Here is an 18,917-nt window from a genome sequence, read left to right as displayed (position 1 = left end):
GGCCTGGAGCCACAGGAAACTTTCTGGGGAGGAATTTGACAAGAACTGGTTTGTGTGATGACCAAAACATGGGGGCATTTGTCCGGTGTGGTGCCACTCACACCCGTCACAGCAACCCCCTGCCGACCCCCGAAACGTTAATCTTCTGGCTCCTGGATCAAGGGAGCTCTGAATTTCCTCTCCTTCTCCTAAACTCAGCAGGTTACAGGACAATTTGGAAATAACACTGTTTGCCCAAGCAAAACCCTAGAAAGCTGCCTAGACCCAGGCTGGAATTGTTTCCTTAGAGGAGTATTTTAAACACTGTGTGTCCCTGAATAAATGGGTTCACAAATACATAGTTGGTTAAAATTTGATCGAGGAAATCTTTAATTTGCACTCCTCCCTTTCTTTAAATTGTCTTATGTTTAAAACAAAAAAAACAGGGAGAGAATATTTCTTTCCTTTAAGTCAGTGTCTCCTTTTCCTTGGTGTGAACTCTACAGCGCAGATAACCAGGGCTGGTTGATGTTACATCTGTTTCTGATGTAGGAAATGTAAGAGACATAGGTGTCAGTTTCCATGCCAGTTCTTACCTTGTGTGTCACCTGAAGCAGATGATCTTTTCCTCTCTGTCCTCTGTCCATCTGTGAAATGGGAATAAATGTCTGTTGACCCAGGGCAGAGCTTACTGAAGGACTCTCTGCCATCCAGGGATGCATACCCTGTTTATAGTAGAGAAGTATAACTTTTTTTTTTTTTTTTTTTTGAGACGGAGTCTCGCTCTGTCGCCCAGGCTGGAGTGCAGTGGCGCGATCTCGGCTCACTGCAAGCTCCGCCTCCCGGGTTCACGCCATTCTCCTGCCTCAGCCTCCCGAGTAGCTGGGACTACAGGCGCCCGCTACCACGCCCGGCTAATTTTTTGTATTTTTAGTAGAGACGGGGTTTCACCATGTTAGCCAGGATGGTCTCGATCTCCTGACCTCGTGATCCGCCCGCCTCGGCCTCCCAAAGTGCTGGGATTACAGGCGTGAGCCACCGCGCCCGGCAGAGAAGTATAACATTAATAAATGTTGATTTGCTGTATGTGCAGAGAAGTATAAAATTAATAAATGTTTATTTGCTGTATATGCAATGCCAAGACTCTAAAATGAAGTAAAGAGTTGCAATTGAATATTCAAACTTTTAAATTAACCTCTAGCAAGATAATATATTGAGTACCCATTGAATCAGAATCTCTGGTTGGGGCCCCCAAATTTGCATTTTAAATAAGCACCTCAGTCAGTCTTTAGCACACTGAAGTTTGAGAACAACTGCTTGATGGTCTTGGAAGCCCTTATGTACCAGATTTCTAAGGCATGTGCATTTTGTTGTAAAACGTGACTCATGTCAGCAAGGTCCAAGTGTCTGTACAATACAGTTTTTGTCTTAGTAAGAAATGTTCTTTCTAAACTATGAAACATTGGTAAGAAGTAAGACAAAAAGCAAAAGAAGTAAGCTTTATGACCCCAACAAGAGTTCCATGCTAGTGATGGAGATGTGGAAACCAGGTCAAGGTGCTGACTTGGGGACGTGGGTGGTGACTGGGGCATGTTTCAGTTGAGGTGCTTGTTCCTCCGGTGGGGAGGGATTGAGAAGAATGTGAGTTGCCCATCTAATTTGGCAAGTTGTCTTTGTTAGGATGAGCTGAACTTGGAGTGAGTAGGACTGCCTGAGCATGTCCTGTCTTTTCTGGGTATGCACTTCCTACCTGTCTGTGAAGGTTCTGGTCAGCTTTTTGGAGCTCTGGGCATCTGACCTCTCCAAGTGCTTATTGCCTTTATCCCTGGTATGGCATCTTTACTGTTTTCTGGAGATGCATCTTGTTTCTGCCACTGGAATTTGACCTGCTCGGAGTCTTGTGTTTTGCCATCCTTGTGGTATGAAGTGCCATGAGGAATGCAGGGTACACCCTATAATAAGGAAGAGACAGACATGTTAGACTTGAGATGAATGAAGGCAGAGGAGACAAGGGTGCTTGTTCCTGAAGGCTTTGGGGTCAGAAACTAGCATTTAACTTGGGGTGAAACCCTTGATCACGGGCATCCTTTGCTTGTGGCAGGTGCAGGAGTATGACGCATGTGCCAAGTAGAGACAGTGTTCATGATTTTCAGCAAGGGTTCTAGTGTGTTGAATTGGTTGTATCTGCAGTGTATAATGTGCCCCTTAGGCTGTGCATAAGAGAACAAAGAATTGCTTTTATAGTTTAGGTTAAAAAAGTCACTACTTTTTTAACCTTTGGTTTAGAATTGAATGAGGACCCCGGGACCTATGTTGCTTTTTCAGGATGGCCCTAAGGGAACAGAAATTATTCATTCTCTTAGCAAGAAATACTTGGGCATTTATTTACCAGTGAACAGGGCAGAGGACAGGAGTGATGAGGTCTGTGTGCAGAGCTTGCATTCTGGAGGAGAGTATGTAAGCAGTGAACATAGAAGCCCTGACGAGTGCGTGAAGAAGACGTGCCGAGAGTGAGGAGCGGGGAACTGGGAGCACCAGAGCAAAGGAGGGCAGGAAAACTGGGAGAAAGAAGCGAGCCAGCTGATGGCCTGTGGTGTGAGGACCAGCAGGGCTGGGCCGTGCACAGCTGGATGTGTTCTAAGTGCCACGGGAAACATCTAGAGCAAACTTGTTCATCCCGTGGCCCACGGGCTGCACGCAGCACAGGATGGAGGCCCAACACAAATTCATAAACTTCCTTAAAACATTGAGATTTTTTTTCTGATTTTTTTTTTTAAAGCTCATTAGCTATTGTTAGTCTATTTTATATGGGGCCCAAGACAATTCTTCTTCTTCCAGTGTGGCCCAGGGATGCCAAAAGGTTAGACGCTCCTGATCCAGAGTGTGCTTAGCATGACCTTAGGCTGGAGAGACCCTGGTGTTTCTTTGGAGGTGAGTTTACTCACACCTTGATGCCATTTGCCCTCGGGGCAGTGGGTCTCCGGACAGTCAGACCATTCAGCTGGTGGAAACAGTTGAACTCCAGAACTCTGGTCTTAAAATATATTGATGGTAGAAATGTTTATATATATGTATGTATTTTGAAATTTTTTTGAGATGGAATTTTACTCTTGTTGGCCAGGCTGGAGTGCAATTGCATGATCTCGGCTAACTGCAACCTCTGCCTCCCAGGTTCAAGCGATTCTCCTGCCTCAGCCTCCCGACTAGCTAGGATTACAGTTGCCTACTACCATGCCCAGCTAATTTTTTGTATTTTTAGTAGAGATGAGGTTTCACCATGTTGGCCAGGCTGTTCTCAAACTCCTGACCTCAGGTGATCCCCCCACCTCGGCCTCCCAAAGTGCTGGGATTACAGGCGTGACCCACCATGCCTGGCCAGAAACATTTATAATTTCTAGACTGTAAAATAGCGGAGGCGATTGGCCTTCTAGATGCATAGCAAGGTGTGCCCCCACCTGCTACACTCTGCCTTTCATTGTCCAGACCTAACTTCTCCTGTCTTCTGTAGTGTATGTTCAGTGATACCACAAGGAAGGAATAATGTGGGACACCCTGCAAAATAAATGGCCTAGTTTCCCCAACAATGAATCAGTGGCACTCTTTTAAAGGGTGGTAGTGATGGGCGATGGGGATTGTTACATAAAAAAAGAGACAACAAAAAAAGAAAAAAGCTTCCTATGAATTAAAAAGGTAAGTGGTTTTCTAAAATTATTATTTTTTTAGGGACAGGGTCTTGCTGTTTCACCTAGGCTGGAGTGCAGTGGGACCATCATAACTCACTGCAGCCTCAAACTCCTGGGCTCAGGTGATCCTCACACCTTAGCATGTTCCGCCTGAGACGAAAGACATGTTCCACCACACCCAGCTAACCTGTATTATTTGTAGTTATGGGGTACCGCTGTATTGCCCAGGCTGGTTTCAAACTCCTGGCCTCAAGCAATCCTCCTACCTCTGCCGAAAGTGCTGGGATTACAGGCATGAGCCACTGTGTGCAGCCGACGGCAACTGTTTTAAATGGAAAAAGATACAAACGTGCTGGGTATGGTACTGTACACCTGTAGTCCCAGCTACTCGGGAGGCTGAGGTGGGAGGATCACTTGAGCCCAGGAGGTTGAGGCTGCAGTGAGCTATGATCATACTTGTGAATGGCCAATGCGCTCTCTCCTGGGCAATGTAGTGAGATCTCATCTCATCTCTTAAAGGTATAAGCATGGAATTCACAAGGGAAGCAGCCATCAAGAAACATAAAAAGTTGTTCACCCTCACTAAGAATATCAAAATTCTACAACTTAGACCATAAGATACCTTTTACAAAAGCCTATAAAATTGTCAAACATTTATTTTTAAAAATAAAATGTGGTGGGCGGTTATGGGTGGAGTTATTGGGTCCTGGCTGTCGCCATTGAGCATTGCTGAATGTTGTCATGACTTGTGGACTTCTCAGAGCTGCGTGCATGCGGGTGCTCTTTGTGGAGATTTGCTCTGTGCCTGTAGGAAGGTGGGTGTGTGGTGTGCATTGCAGCAACATTGGTGGAACAGATGTGTGTGCCCCCATGCTGTCATCAGGGTTCATTGCACAGGAGCCTCATACACACGACAGAAAATATGCTCTTGTAACCCCAAGTTCATGGGGAGGCATCCACACAGATGGCAGCAGATCAGGAAATGCTCTCAGCCAGTCCTCAGGGGCAGTAGGGCAGCCTTCATCTGGGTGCGCTTGGCAGCCCTGAACTTTATCTCTTCTTTTCGTTGTATTTCTTTAATATCTTATTCAGCATTTTAGTTTCTTTAGTTGGATGAGTTGTTCAGTGTCTTTGTACTGTACAGTTCTCCTGTGCTGTTGGAATGGACGTGATGGGCTATGTTACTCTTTTGAAATACAAATTTCTCTTTAGAAGTTTTGGAAAATCTGTTAGAGGAGGAGTTCTTAGAATATGAGAAGACTTCTTGCCACATAGTTGTGCCTGCCCGACGTATTTTTCCAAAAAAATTGAAGGTGAACCTGTTGGAAGCTCAGTTCTGAGTTTAATTGACTACTTTGCAGAGACACAACACTCTCTTTCTAGCATGTCCCTTGGAAGAAAATAGGCTGGTGCTTGGGTGGTGATCAGAACTGGCAGTTATTCTAGGCCTAAAACAGTTTGGCAATAAAATAAGAAAAAGGGGCCACATGTGGTGGCTCATGCTTTAATCCCCACACTTTGAGAGGCTGAGGCAGGGGGATTGCGTGAAGCCAGCCTGGGCAACATATAATTTAAAAATTAGCCAGACATGGTGGCATGTGCCTGTGGGTCCAGCAACCTGGGTGGCTAAGACGGCAGGATCACTTGAGCCCAGGAGTTCGAGGCTGTAGTGAGCCATGATGGCACCACTGCAGTCCAGCCGGGCAACAGAATGAGTCCCTGTCTCTTTAAAAAAAAAAAAAAAAAAAAGGAAAGAAAGAAAAGGAATGAAATGTGTGGCTTTCTAAGTAATGTCTCCTCCAGTTCCTTTGTTAGAACAGTAGAGCAGTACCAGCATACACTTGCTTTATTCTTGTTTAAATTTTAAAAATTAAAGTGACATTCTTGTCTTTTTTCCCTTCCTGGTGCCTGTCAGATGTTTGTAATCTTGTTTCAGTTGAATTAAGAATTACAGTTGAGGCCGGGTGCAATGGCTCATGCCTGTAATTTCAGCACTTTGGGAAGCTGAGGCAGGCAGATCACTTGAGGTCAGAAGTTCAAGACCAACATGGTGAAACCCTTTCTCTACCAAAAAATACAAAAATTAGCTGGACGTGGTGGTGTTTGCTTGTAGTCCCAGCTACTTGGGAGGCTGAGGTAGGAGAATTGCTTGAACCTGGGAGGTGGAGGTTGCAATGAGCTGAGATTGTGCCACTGTACTCCAGCCTGGGCAACGGAGTGAGATCCTGTTTAAAAAACAAAACAAAACAAAAATTACAATTGAATCCTTGTGGAGGTGTTTATTTTATGTTATTTTCATAAATTCATTTGGACTTGCAGAATCTGAATCAAATCTGAGGTTGCTGTATTACAATTTTTAATTCTTTGTTTTATATCTTTTTTCTAATTATCATCTTGATACAAAGTTATATAGAATTCAAACACTGGACAATACAGTATAGAGAATTCCCCATGATCCTACTTCTAGAGAGGTAATTATATTTGAAAGATTGGTGAATATTCAAGCACCTTATTTTCCTCTGCATCTGCTAAAATAAGATTTTTACAATAACTAGGTCCTATCTTAGGGAGAGTAACTTGCCCTTTTTCCTTTTCTTCCATCTTTTATACTTAATATACTTATGTAACTATGTATTCTTATTTGTGCATGTAAGTATTAATATGTACATGTACTTAATACCTAATATTTAATAAGATCTATATACATCCACTTTATTGCTTTAATATTTTTGCATAAAATTACTGACATTTTTAAATGGATATGTAAAAGTCCTTATTGAGAGAGAAGACTGAGTTTTTTTCCACCTTGTGACCTTGTTTGTATAAATGGGTTTCATTTTCTTGAGAACTTATGTATGTATCTTAGGAGAGAAAGCCCTGTGGAACGGGACGTCTCCACATTTATTATTTATTTTGACATGTAGTGTTATGGAGGCATCTTTTGCATAAGTCTTGTATTCCCCTCCCCTGTTAATTTTTGCTAATGACATGTACTCCCTGGACCAAATCTGGACTGTGAAAGATGAACCACAGGAAGGCAGGCTGTTTGGTGTTAGCATGCTCTGTGAGCAGCACTGAGACCTAGCTGTTGGCAGGAACCGGTTTGCTCAGAGTCTCTTGGTTGGTATTTCTAGGTGATGTTGTGACCTGAAGCTCGCAGAACCTCGGAGCATTCAAATGTGCGTGACAGGTTTGCTGAGTTGTTTGTGTATTAAATTAGCTGATGAAAAAGCTCAATGAATGGTAGCTATCACTACTTTTTAAAAATTAACTCTTAGTATGCTAGAAAATCAGAACACTGATGTGGTTTTTAATGTAAAATAGCTAAAAGAATTTTATTTGGCTCCCTTTGATCTGGTATCCCAGGAAGTTTGTGCCTGATGTGCCTCTTTTGCTTGAAGATGGTGTTGAATGTTTTTCTTATCCTTTAAGGCCTTTCCAACTCTACTTGCAAAAAAACTTTGTGTTTCACAAAGAGAATTCCATCGTGCTCTGCTCCAGGATCCTGAGGCATGGGTAGGTAGGCCTGGGGCTGAGGGAATGACTTTAGTGTAACTGTAGGTTTTTCTTTCAGATTGTTATGCTCTTGTTCCAGACAGATATCCACTTTATATTTATGTTTTGACACATGGTACCATTTCTAATATCTTCTCATAAAAGTGATTCTGAATTTTATATGTTGGCAAAAATTAATCGTGATCTATATCACATTACGTTGTGTTCTAGCCATCCACTAATCTGTGTAGACATTTCGTATTGATCTTAAGACAAACGTGTTGACACAGTTAGGTGTCTCTGAACCCTCACTTGTGGGGTGCAAGGGGATAGCTCCGTGACCAGTTGGGGCTTCTTGGTCACACAGTCTTCTGATGACAGCGAGAAGTCCCGACAAGGCTGTGAAAGAAGTTTGAGCCATCATCTGACTGCCGCTTTTTGTGTTCCTGACATTTTAAGCTCACCCATTATGTGAAGGAACCTGAATGTGTGATGTTAGCTTAACTAGAGCATGAGGAGACTAGACCTATTAGGTGTCTGTCTCTGTGACTCTTGTAGCTTCCCTGGTCAGGGCACCCAGATACTGGTGCTTCTGTAGGGAGATAGCACTTGGCAGGGCCAGGCCGTGCAGGAGAACTCTGAGCATCTGTCCAGCCAGGCTGAGGCCTTCTGTTGCCCTGCACCAGCAGGGCCCAGGCCCTCTTTGTTACACTATCAGAGACCCTCCCGGCTGTCTGTTCTCAGCCCTGTTGAGTTGGGGAGCAGATAGAAATGAAAAATTTACCCATGCCAGATAGTTCTACTGTGAATTTGATCTTTTCTTTTCTAAATTTAATGATTTATTTTCTTCCATTTTGGTTTATTTGCCTTTGCTCTTTCCTGTTGACACAGAAGTCAGCTTTTACTTAACGTTCTCTTTCTTTTCTCCTCCATAAAGGAAAACTCTACACCCCTGACAGTCAGGAACATGAGTGACACGTCATACCCTGGTATACTTGGTGTAAATGAACACCAATACATTTCCATCCTAGCCTCACCAACCTGCTGAAAGATGTAAAAAAAAAAATCATTCAGTGACTAGAACAGTTTGCTATCTTTCCAGGCTTTCATACGGAAGAAGCTCCAAACGTTCCTAGTGAAGTGAGGCCTTGGCACACCTCTCTGACAGCCTCTGAATACCCCATCCTATAGTGCTGGGCTTCCCCAGCCGCCAAGCTGACTTGCCAGAGTCACCCTTTCTGTTGCTTGTGTGCTGCATTCTCACATATGTGTGAAACTGTCTGTAGCCTCGGCTCGGCTCTGCTGTGGTAGCAGGTGCCAATAGTTTGAAATAAGGGTCTGGGTTTGAATCCAGCTACCGTATTTGTGACTGTGGGTAGATTCCTTCTCTCTGAGCCTGGATTTTATCATTTTATCATTAGAGATTTGTAGTGTGGAGGTGGGGATGAGATTGTGAGAGCGCCACAGGCTTCCTGCACAGTGCCCGGGTCACTGACTCTACTTCCCTGTGGCCGGTGCCTGTCTCAGCACGTCTCAGCGCAGTGTGAGTCAGTGAAACGTCTGGTTTACGTACATGGTTCCAGGTATCCGTTTAAGGTATTATTAGTTGTGTAAAATGAAACATAAATATATATAGAAGTATTCTAAAATGTTATCCATCTGTTCTTCAAAGCAAGGCACTTGTCATATTCTATTTTTTTTAATTGTAAAGTAATATATTTGTCCTATTGAAATATATTGGCCTTCTCAAAAACTGTTTCTTGTCAAGATGCTTTTCAGGCAGAATTTTAGATTTTACAGTATGATTGTTAGAAGGTTATATGGGCATCCAGATTATGACATTTATTTTTAGATTGATAATCTACATAGAACAACACTAAGGCTTGCAAGTGTAGGGTCTGTGTGATCTCAGGTGGCGCTGGCATGGTGCCTCGGCTCTCCAGTTTTAGTAGACAGGTGTGTCCCCTCCTTGCTTGGCACTTTCCTAACACTTGGCCTCCCCTGCCCCACCATCCTAGGTGCATGATCCTCTAGATCCTCTTACCCTCCAAGAGCCCCAGACACTCTAGGGACAGATACCCTGGGGATGGGTGCTTGTGGGTCTGCGTGGTTAATAAGCATTCCACATGAGCCTTTAAGCTTAACAACAGTTTGAGAACACTTATTGTTCTTTACATGCTATGGAAGATAAGCAAGAGTTGTGCCAATGTTGCCATGTACTTCTAGGCCAGGATTTAGTAATTTTTTGCCCCCTGCATCTCCCAGCTTGCTGACTCATGCATCTCTATCAGCACATGCTCATCCACCTCCTGAGCCGCTATCCATTGTCTGCTCACATTGTGCCCTCAGTGGCTGCTTTCTCAGTGGGACAGACCACTACTCTGCGGATGCCTGCAATGGTTTTTGACGTGTCTGAGCCACTGCTGGGGTTTCCTATAGTTTTGTTAAGTTGCAGGCAGAGATTGTGCATGAGCAGTGGTTTCTCCAAGCTCCATGAAGACCGGGAAACCTGAACAGGGTGGGCGAACTTTTCATGGCGTGCATGCAGTATCCTTGGCTGGACAGTCCATTGTGTGACAGCGGAATCTTTTTGCAGCTTTTTTTTCCCCTTTTTTTTAAAAGACAGAACTACAATGAAGTTGATTGGAAGATAGGAGAATTATCTGGTCTTAAAACCTCTCCATCTGTCATGTGAGTCAGTTACAAAGGCAGGCCAGTTGACCCATGCTGGCATGTCCTATGGCCAGCACTGGTTTTCAGAAGGTAGTTTGGGCATGGAACCTTATAGTCGAAGGGTGAGTGCATGGAGCACCACAGCCATCCCTGCCTCAGGGTCACACTGTACACTGAGGTTCCAGTGTGGTGCTGCATCCCGCTGGCCCTGCTCAAGCCCCTGCACATCCTCTGCTACCTGTAGACAGTGCATTTCACATTCGCCTGAGGACTATGGTAAACCCATATACTACAAGTGAACAAAGACTTTAGGAAATAATGCTTATTCACACCATGCATTCTGGTCTGTCCTGTTTCAGTTTTTTTAAATGCTCATTAAACCCACGAAATTGTATTCCCAGACTGTTAATGGGTAACAGCACAGTTATCTCTCATTCTGTAATTTGAGATGCTCTGTGATCTTCTCATCTCTTTTTCCTTATCCCCCTTTTTTTTCACTACTTTGTTAAATAAAGCCATCCTCCAAATAAGTTCCCATGAACTCCCTGTTCTGTGAACCCACCAAGTTTGTGCCATCTCGCTTTGCCTAGAGTGTACCTTCCCTGTCTTTCAGATTTTCCAGTTCGAGTCACCTCCAGTGTTAGCTCTAATGCCCCCTCCACATGAATAGGCTGGAGTGCCCTGTGTGGTGTATTGTCGCCTTACATTTATTTATAACTTATGTGTAGTATTCGATCCAGATAACATTTAAGTCTTCTACTACCTCATAATTGCCAATTAAATGCTGATCTTTGTCTTGCTGTGACGATGGAAAGATCCTCCAAGGCAAGGCTTGCCTTTGTTTCCTCTGCATCCTCTATAGCGCTAAGCAAATCACAGACCATCTCTGAACTGCCTGGTGACTCCTCTAAGTTAGGTGTTCGATAGTTTCTTTTCCATAGTATGTGGTTATCACCTACCCTTTTGAAGCAGGAAGAAATATTAGTATAATAGAGTTATTTCTCGATGTTGTGTTTATTTTAAAAGTATCGTTATTATGAGCCTGAAGACTTAGCTGAGGCCCTTCTTATCATTGTCAGCTGGTTTGTGAAAGTGATTGGACAGTAATCATGTTCATTTTATGTTTAGCCATATCAGCGGGAACAAGATTGGCTGGGAGAAGACGGGAAGCCACTCAGAGCCTCAGGCACGAGGAGACCCAGGAGACCAAACAAAGGTAGAAAGTCTATGCCTTTTAGTTTTTGAGTTCTGACTCATTTTGTATTAGCACACTGTATTAGTGATCAAATAGTGAAAAATAATATCTCTCTCTTTTAATCGGGTCATGTAAACCTTTACAAAGGGGATAAGCGGGAAAGGAAGAGTTCAGAGCTATGCCCAAGCCGGCTAGTCTTTCTGCATGGCAGGCACCTGATGCATTTCCTTGTTTGCTCACTGCGTCATCTTGGACAAGGTGCTTAGGACCTTCCTGAGCCCACATTTGTTGTAGGTTTTTGTGAAAATTCACTGAAAAGGCACCGGGGATGCTAAATTTAACTCCCCCACCCCCCTTTTTTCTTTTTCTTTTTAAAAAAATTTTTGTATTTAATTTTTTTTTTTTTTTTTTTTTGAGATGGAGTCTTGCTCTGTCACCCAGGCTGGAGTACAGTGGCGTGATCTCAGCTCACTGAAACCTCTGCCCCCTGGGTTCAAGCAATTCTCCTGGCTCAGCCTCCCTGGTAGCTGAGATTATAGGCGGGCACTACCATGCCTGGCTAATTTTTGTATTTTTAGTAGAGACGGGGTGTCGCCATGATGGCCAGGCTAGTCTCGAACCCTTGACCTCAAGTGATCTGCCCTCCTCAGCCTCCCAAAGTGCTGGGATTACAGACGTGAGCCACCACGCCCTGTCTCCCTGCTTTTCTTCTACTTCTACCTGTTAATAGTGATATCTAAAAATATCTTTTTAATTTGCAAAGCCATGTACGTCTGCCACATGTGATTACCAAGAAGGAGCCAGTTTCCTGCCTGAAGGTTTTGGTGGTTAATATGCAGGGTTGCCTGAATATCAGACGTTTGTCTAAAGAAGTCGTACTATTAAATGATTGTTCTGCAAATAAGCAACAAAAATCCTTTGTGGATACATATTATTTTCAAAGCACCTTCCAAAGCATTTTGAGTTGTTCTACATCTGTATTCTTATGGAATGGAAAGTGTAGAAAACACCAGTGAATTATCTATGAGTTATTCTTCTTAAGACTAATTTTGGCACTTTGTGTTTTAAAAAATAAAATTAAGGACTTAATTACACACCATTGTAAAGAGTATACTTTGTTTCAAAACAGAAAAATGTATATGTCTTTAGGGTGGCATTAAATCAATCAATAAGCAGTTCTTATTTTCAACATTATTCTGATAAAGTTTATTATACAAATAATCATTGCTCTTAGGCAACTATTCAGACAATTCAGACTGCTAAAGTGTCTCCTTCCTTTTTCCTTTCCTTAGTTCTACTGCCTCGCAGCAGTCCATCACTGTGGTAATAATTTGGGGACCAGACTCTTTCCTGTGTATGTCCATACGCTCCATGTTTGGGGGGCTTAGTTGTTACAGAATGGGTGTTTTCACCGAACAGTGTATCATGGACCTCTTTCTATGTCATTATCCATAGATCTGAGACATTGTTTTTAATGGGATTATGCTGTGGCTTAGCAGGTTTTTGGGGCTTTTGGTTTAATTTTTGCTTGTGTATAATTAACTTAGGGCTTTATAATGACTACAGAGAGTGCTTGAGTTTGGGTTTTTGTTTGTTCTTTAAGTACCAGCTGTGGCATGGAGTCAGCCCTGGATTAGAATTCCATTTCTATGTGTTAGGGTTGTGTAACTGTGTTCAGACTGCACAGCCTCTTGGAGTGTTAGTTTTCCTGTTTGTATAGAGATCTTAGGCAAAGTCTCGAGAAAACAGAAACACAGGAATGGACCACATGGATGATGGACAAGTGAGAGCCAAACAAGATAGCAAGGCTCCTGCCTCCCAGCACCCTGCCGTATCTGCAGAGGGACTGCAGGGTGACACAGAACAGCAGGGAGCAACAGACCCGCTCTCCTGTGGCACAGTAGATGTTGATGCTGTTTCAGTGTGGGAAGCTGTTCAAGGAGAGGACTGGATCAGAGTGCTCTCTGTTTCCTCTGTCTTTAGGGTGGCACCAAATCTGGTCTCTCTAAGACAGGACTCATCTTTGTCCCCTCCGTGTCTGGCAGGTGAACAGGCACCTACCATAGTTTAAATGAATGAAAACATGACATACACTCGTTTTCCTCCCTTCTGCTCTCTGCACTGTAGGCAGAAGGCTCGTCCACTGCCTCTTCAGGAAGCCAACTAGCCGAAGGCAAGGGAAGCCAGATGGGCACTGTCCAGCCAATCCCGTGCCTCCTGTCGATGCCCACCAGGAACCACATGGACATCACCACACCTCCCCTGCCCCCTGTCGCACCTGAGGTGCTGAGAGTGGCCGAGCACAGGCACAAGAAGGGGCTGATGTACCCCTACATCTTCCATGTCCTGACGAAGGTATTATCAAAGGGGCCCTGGAGTGGCTTCTGTTATTTGATGAGTGGCCATTCCTATGGGTGTTTTGTCCTTTTGTCCTTTTTTGAACCATTTTTCTGTCTTACTAATCTACTTGAAACAAAGTTCACTTTCCCCTTTCTAAACATTGAATGAAAGATGAACATTTATAACTGTAAATACAGTTTTAAAATAACTCGTGAAAAGTCTCACTTTTTTCCTTCAACTTAGTATAGAATATTTTATACTTCTAATGAAATAATGCATCACATTATTTTATGACTTGTAATTTTATTCTTTTTACTTCAATTTCAGAATTTTCTTAAACCATATTTGTGCTGTAATGTCAGGTTTAATTCTGATGTCAGATACAATATCTGGTTCCTTTATCATTTGTGCTTAGAAAATAATGTTTCCCCCTTTGAATGGCTCATAGTGCTTCATGTGTTTTGACTTGTTCATGACCTCATTGAGTGCAGTTTTAATAGTGCTAAGAACAAAAAATATAATACAGCATTTTGTTAACATGCGCATAGTCAGAAAATGAAGCTATCATTTTATACAGTGTCGTAATTTCACTTTATTAGTGTCTTAATGTATGCTTAAATATATACATATAGTGTGGCATCAATTATTTTTTAATCTTGGTGTCTCAAATGTATCTATGTGTATTTAAATTTCCTCAGTGATTTGTAGTCTTTATGTTGGCACTTTTAATCTTAGCCCCACAATTTAACAAGTTACCTCAGTTACTAGATTAATCCTGCAGAACTGGTTTATTGCTATCATGTATTATTAACATGAATACCTATATAACCATATATAACCAGACTTTTCTGTCTACTCTCTACAACCCATCTGTGGTTTGTAAAATGGAGTCAATAAATGCAATAATGAACTCCTGTTCTCAAATACTCCTGAGGTGGAGTGGACTTCAGCTGTTAACTGACTAATCCAAATATTGCTTACTTTTATTAATTAAAGGACATGGAAAACATGTAGCCAGTACTATTTGCTCAGATCCTTTAATTTATTTTTTAGTTGTAATGCCTCCAGATCTCATCTATTATTTGATATGGGTATGCATTTATAGTATCACTTTTCAGATTATGGTTGTAAGGTGAACATTTTATTTTTCAGGTTCAACATAAATTATAAAGGGTAAGTGAAAAGTAATTGTTGTGGGGAAAACATTTTGCTAAGTTTAAGGAACCAAAGTTTTGGGAAGACATCTTTCAAAATAAGGTGTAAAGAAACAACACTCATTCCTCGTGGGGCTGTTTGAAATGTAAGGTCCCCAGGAGCTACCTGTTATGTCCACACTGCTGGATCTGATGCGTGGATAGTCGGTTAGATCTATATGAGGGTTGCAAGTTGTACCGACATGCTTTCTTATTTCTTATGAATTTCAAGGGCAAATACTGATAAAATGACCATGGTTGAGAAAATTGTCTTTTCACATTTTAAAATGCTACTTAAGTTTTTTCAGTTTATCCTATAAGCTGAATGGCTCTGGTATTAAATTGCCCAGGCTAAGACATTTACAGTGAGATGCATCTTTACGGTAATGAAGAGAATTTGCAAAGCATCATATTATTGAGATAAATATTCCCTAGATGAGAGTGTTAGAACACATGTAGCTACTGGATTAATGAATATGAAAGTATGGAGGGTAAGGGGAAAGACCAGTTTTTAAATTAAACTTATGTGAATGAAAGAAACAGCAAATATTACAAAATTATTATTTAAAGCGTATATATCAAAGAACTTCATAGACATTGAGGTCATAAATGCATTGTTGTGCTCTGAGTATAATTAAATAAAATTTGTTGCATGATATCTTGAGATATATCTTGATGCTGTAAGATCCCTGAGACAGATTAATTTTGGCAACAATCTTAGCTGCCAAAGGCCACAGTCAGTCATTTGTCTCTTGGCAGCACATTCTTGAGTCAGATGCAGTTCTTGCCGTATTGGCCCTGGGACATGAAAAAGGTGGAGTGCTTTTGGTTTCTGCCCTAGTGGCTATGCGTGTCCTAGCCACTGTACTGAGACACATTTCTTGAGCACCTGCCACACTATGGCAGAAGCCTAACACACGAGGTGGTAATTTGCCATGGAAGAACTTAGCAAAGAAAATTGACCATTATATTTTCAGGATACTCAGTTCTTTAGTTTGCATGTAGGTAATTGAAAATTTTCAATTATATTGCATGTGACCATCCCAACTCTCTAAATAAAAGTTGCGAGTTCTCAGTCTTTTCTATTCTGTTTCTTGTCTGATGTTATCTGTCTGGATTGTTTCAAAGACTTTGGAACATCTACATGGTTTTCTTTTGTTCTTGGTTTTGGATTAAACATAAAATGATGTAGATTTTATTTTGATTCTTTGAGCATATGCTTTGGCCACAGCCTGCCAAATGAACTCTTCCTAAACATCTTTATTTAGGCAAGTTGTTAAGCAGTTGATTTGGAATGGAATTGCAATGTCATTAACTGGAGATAATACAGTATATTTCTGTGAGTGTATTGTAAATTCAACATGAAAAATGTGCAATGTTATTCTGCTTTCTTCCATGCAAAGGGTGAAATCAAAATTGCTGTTTCTATTGAAGATGAAGCCAACAAGGACCTGCCTCCGGCCGCTCTGCTCTATAGGCCAGTTCGTCAGTATGTTTACGGAGTCCTGTTTAGTTTGGCAGAAAGCAGAAAGAAAACTGAGAGACTTGCTTTTAGAAAGAACAGACTTCCACCAGAATGTATGTACTGTAACAATCCATTGTTTGTTTTCCTCGGTACCTCGTAATCTCTTGTGCATTTTCTAAAGCCTTAGAAGAATCATGACTGAGTTGACCCCGAGTGCCTCTGTGTAAAGGAGGTGGGCCCATCATCTGGGCAGTAGGCCAGGGTAAAGGCTCTTAGAAAAGGAGGAGAAGCCACAGACTTTCTTCCTCAGTAACATTCCAATAATGATGTTTATTCAGTAAAATAATAAAACAGGTTTACACTTTAAAGTGAATGTTGATCTGAAAGCAGACTTGAATTGCCGCCACTCTCTGTAATTACCACGTCTTGGTAATCAGGACGAGTGTGTTTCTGTGCTCTGGTTTTCATGAAGCACAGATCTGCTCTCTCCAGAAGGCCAGGGTCCTGGAGAAAACTTCCAGCAGGTCTCTGGTTGGCCATGTTTGTGCTGTTGGAGTGCCACCACGCATGGCTCTGCAGCTGTAGCGAAGGTCGTGGGACTCACGGATCGTCGCAGGATTGTGATGATTTGTCTCGGAATCCTCTGAGACCTGTGCACTTCCAGCTGATCAACTCTGGGAGTGGGGGGTGCAGGTGGAAACACTGAAAAGGATTGTTTGAAAAGTTGGTTAAAGATGAGGTCAAAGCATTTTTCTTTATCTTCTAGTGGGCCTGTGTAATACTTGGAGAAAATGATGCCTTTCTGTTCTAGGTAATTTTATCTCCTAATGTAAGGAATGTAAAAGTAACTGTATATTTAGTTGGAAATACAGAAAAGAATCCTCAGACATACAGTCTGAGAATATTATGAATTGTGGAAATTGTAAATTACTAGATCATTCTTTGAGCCATGGATAATTAGTTACAGACTATTTGTTTGTGTGGTGGGTCAATGCAGTCCTCCTGAGATGGTGAAGCTCCTTGTCAGCACTGACTGTGTGCAGTGCTGAGCTTTGGAACTTTAACCTAAGTTCATTAGATTTAAAATATTTCTGTTTGCAATTACTATGACAAACTTGCAATCTGTAAGGCTTTAAAGTGAAGCAGTTCTCACTACCCTTCATTGGTGATAGTTGTCCTGAGAGTGATTGCTGAGCTGCTGGTGTGACTGTCACTGGCAGGAGGTGATGCTCGCTCTGCAGGGCTGTGAGCATCTCCACCCTCTGTGTCTTCAGTGGCTGGAGATACCATGTGGAACAATGAACACTGTAAATGACATTCTTCTCAAAGGTTCAGGACATTCTTCAATGTACCTGTTTTCATTCTTTTCTCACATTGTGTGATCCATTTGCTCACAAAAGAATGGCATTTCTTACTTTGCACATGGCTGGTCACTTGTCCTGGCCTGTCTCTACCCTTCACTTCTGCAGGCTGACCAGGCCCTCAGACCCCCTTTTTTCAGTTGTTCCTCTCTCCTGGGCTTAGCATGCCTGTGTTGCAGGCTCTGTCTAGTCCCAAATCCTGTGACATCCTGGGTGTTGCAGCTCCTTTGTCCTCAGTTTCAGAGCACTGCACTGGCTTCATGGTAGAAGGTATTCTTTTTTATTTGCTTGTGTGTTCTAAAAACAGAGTTACCTTTACATAGCAAACTCCTTCAGGCATTTCCAATGACAGGCTTTGTGGCTTCCGTGCTGTCCCGTGGAGTCAGATGTGACAGTCCCCTACCCCTCCAGTGTTGGGCCATTCGGCATCATTGGTGTGCTGCGGTACCAAACATGCCCAGGAAGTGGAGTCTTGACCTCGCGCCTGCTGCATGTCTGCAGCACGCACGGCTGATGGTGCTTCTCATGCTAGCTCCCCATCAGCTGTCTTGGTCTAGGTTGGGAGGTCTCCGGCTGGGCCTGGGAGAGGCTGTCCTGTTAATGCATAGTAGAGAAGGCTCTCAGAAGGGCCAGAATATGCAGAGCACGTAGGTGGTGGGGGGCAGGAGGGGAGGTGGGGATTGTGGAAGCCAGGGCAGGCCACAGCTTTCATGGTGTCAGACTGCCCCAACCTTCTCTGAGCACACCAACTCCAGCTGGAATCAGAGGTCACAGGAATGGAGCCATCCTGTGGCTCCTTTTCTTCCAAAGGAAGAAAAGACAAGAAGGGTTGGGGAAGTCTGAAATGACTCAAGCGAATGGGGGTGCCATTGATGTAGGTGGAGGAGGAAAGGGACACAGGAGAACACAAAACAGGATGGTGGCAGCAGGTGGCACTGGGTCTTCTCTTGAGACGTGGCTGAGATGGACAAGGGAATGCTGTATCTTCAAAGTGAGAACTTACAGGAACTCCCTTCCCTCCTCTCCTCTTCTCCTTCTTTTTAAGGATGGGAGACTGAAGAGTTTGGTTATTGTTACGTTATTTTTTTGGCCAATGGGGAGGATTTAGTGGGGGAGAGGTGAGTTTATCAGAGAGAATAGGAAAAAATTAGACAGTCCTGATAGAGTTTGTATTAGTAGACTTAGGTGGGAAGGAGAAGCAGAGGCAGAAGTCCATACTTTGGGGCCACCTTTGTTGGTGAAGGCAGGAAGGATTGGGGATAAGGATACCTCAGATTTGGTTTGGGAAAGGGAGTCAACTAGCACTGAGGAAAAGGACAGAGGCCCAGCCAGCTGCACTTATTAGTTGATCATGGAGCATGGGTATTTTCTCCACTGTAGTTTAGTACTTCTTTGCCAATGGTAGTTTAGTACTTCTTCAATGGTAAATGAGATTTTAAAAGGATTTCATAAACATTTATGTCTTTTGCTATTGTGTGTGTTACTCTTAGAGCAGTGTGCAGCAGGCAGTGAAAGAATGAATAATTGGTTTAG

General features: G+C 42.7%; 1 protein-coding gene across 13 annotated transcripts in view; it reads left to right on the top strand.

Annotated features, from left to right (window-relative positions):
• FAM120A (family with sequence similarity 120 member A) overlaps positions 1–18,917 on the top strand; it is a 114,467-nt gene that overhangs the window by 64,602 nt on the left and 30,948 nt on the right. For 8 of the 13 annotated variants that reach the window (XR_010148457.1, XR_010148458.1, XM_024345759.3 and 5 more), the window contains exons 8-11: positions 7,095–7,178; positions 10,959–11,046; positions 13,153–13,380; positions 15,962–16,136. Coding sequence is in view for 11 of the 13 variants with exons in the window: in XM_024345759.3 (XP_024201527.2) it covers positions 7,095–7,178; positions 10,959–11,046; positions 13,153–13,380; positions 15,962–16,136 (575 nt within the window). In the remaining 2 variants the exon portion in view is untranslated. 13 annotated transcript variants of the gene reach the window in all.

Source organism: Pan troglodytes, chromosome 11, assembly GCF_028858775.2.
Source record: "Pan troglodytes isolate AG18354 chromosome 11, NHGRI_mPanTro3-v2.0_pri, whole genome shotgun sequence".
NCBI lineage: Eukaryota > Metazoa > Chordata > Mammalia > Primates > Hominidae > Pan > Pan troglodytes.
Note: the sequence above shows the minus strand (reverse complement) of the source record. Positions and strands in the feature narration are given on the sequence as shown.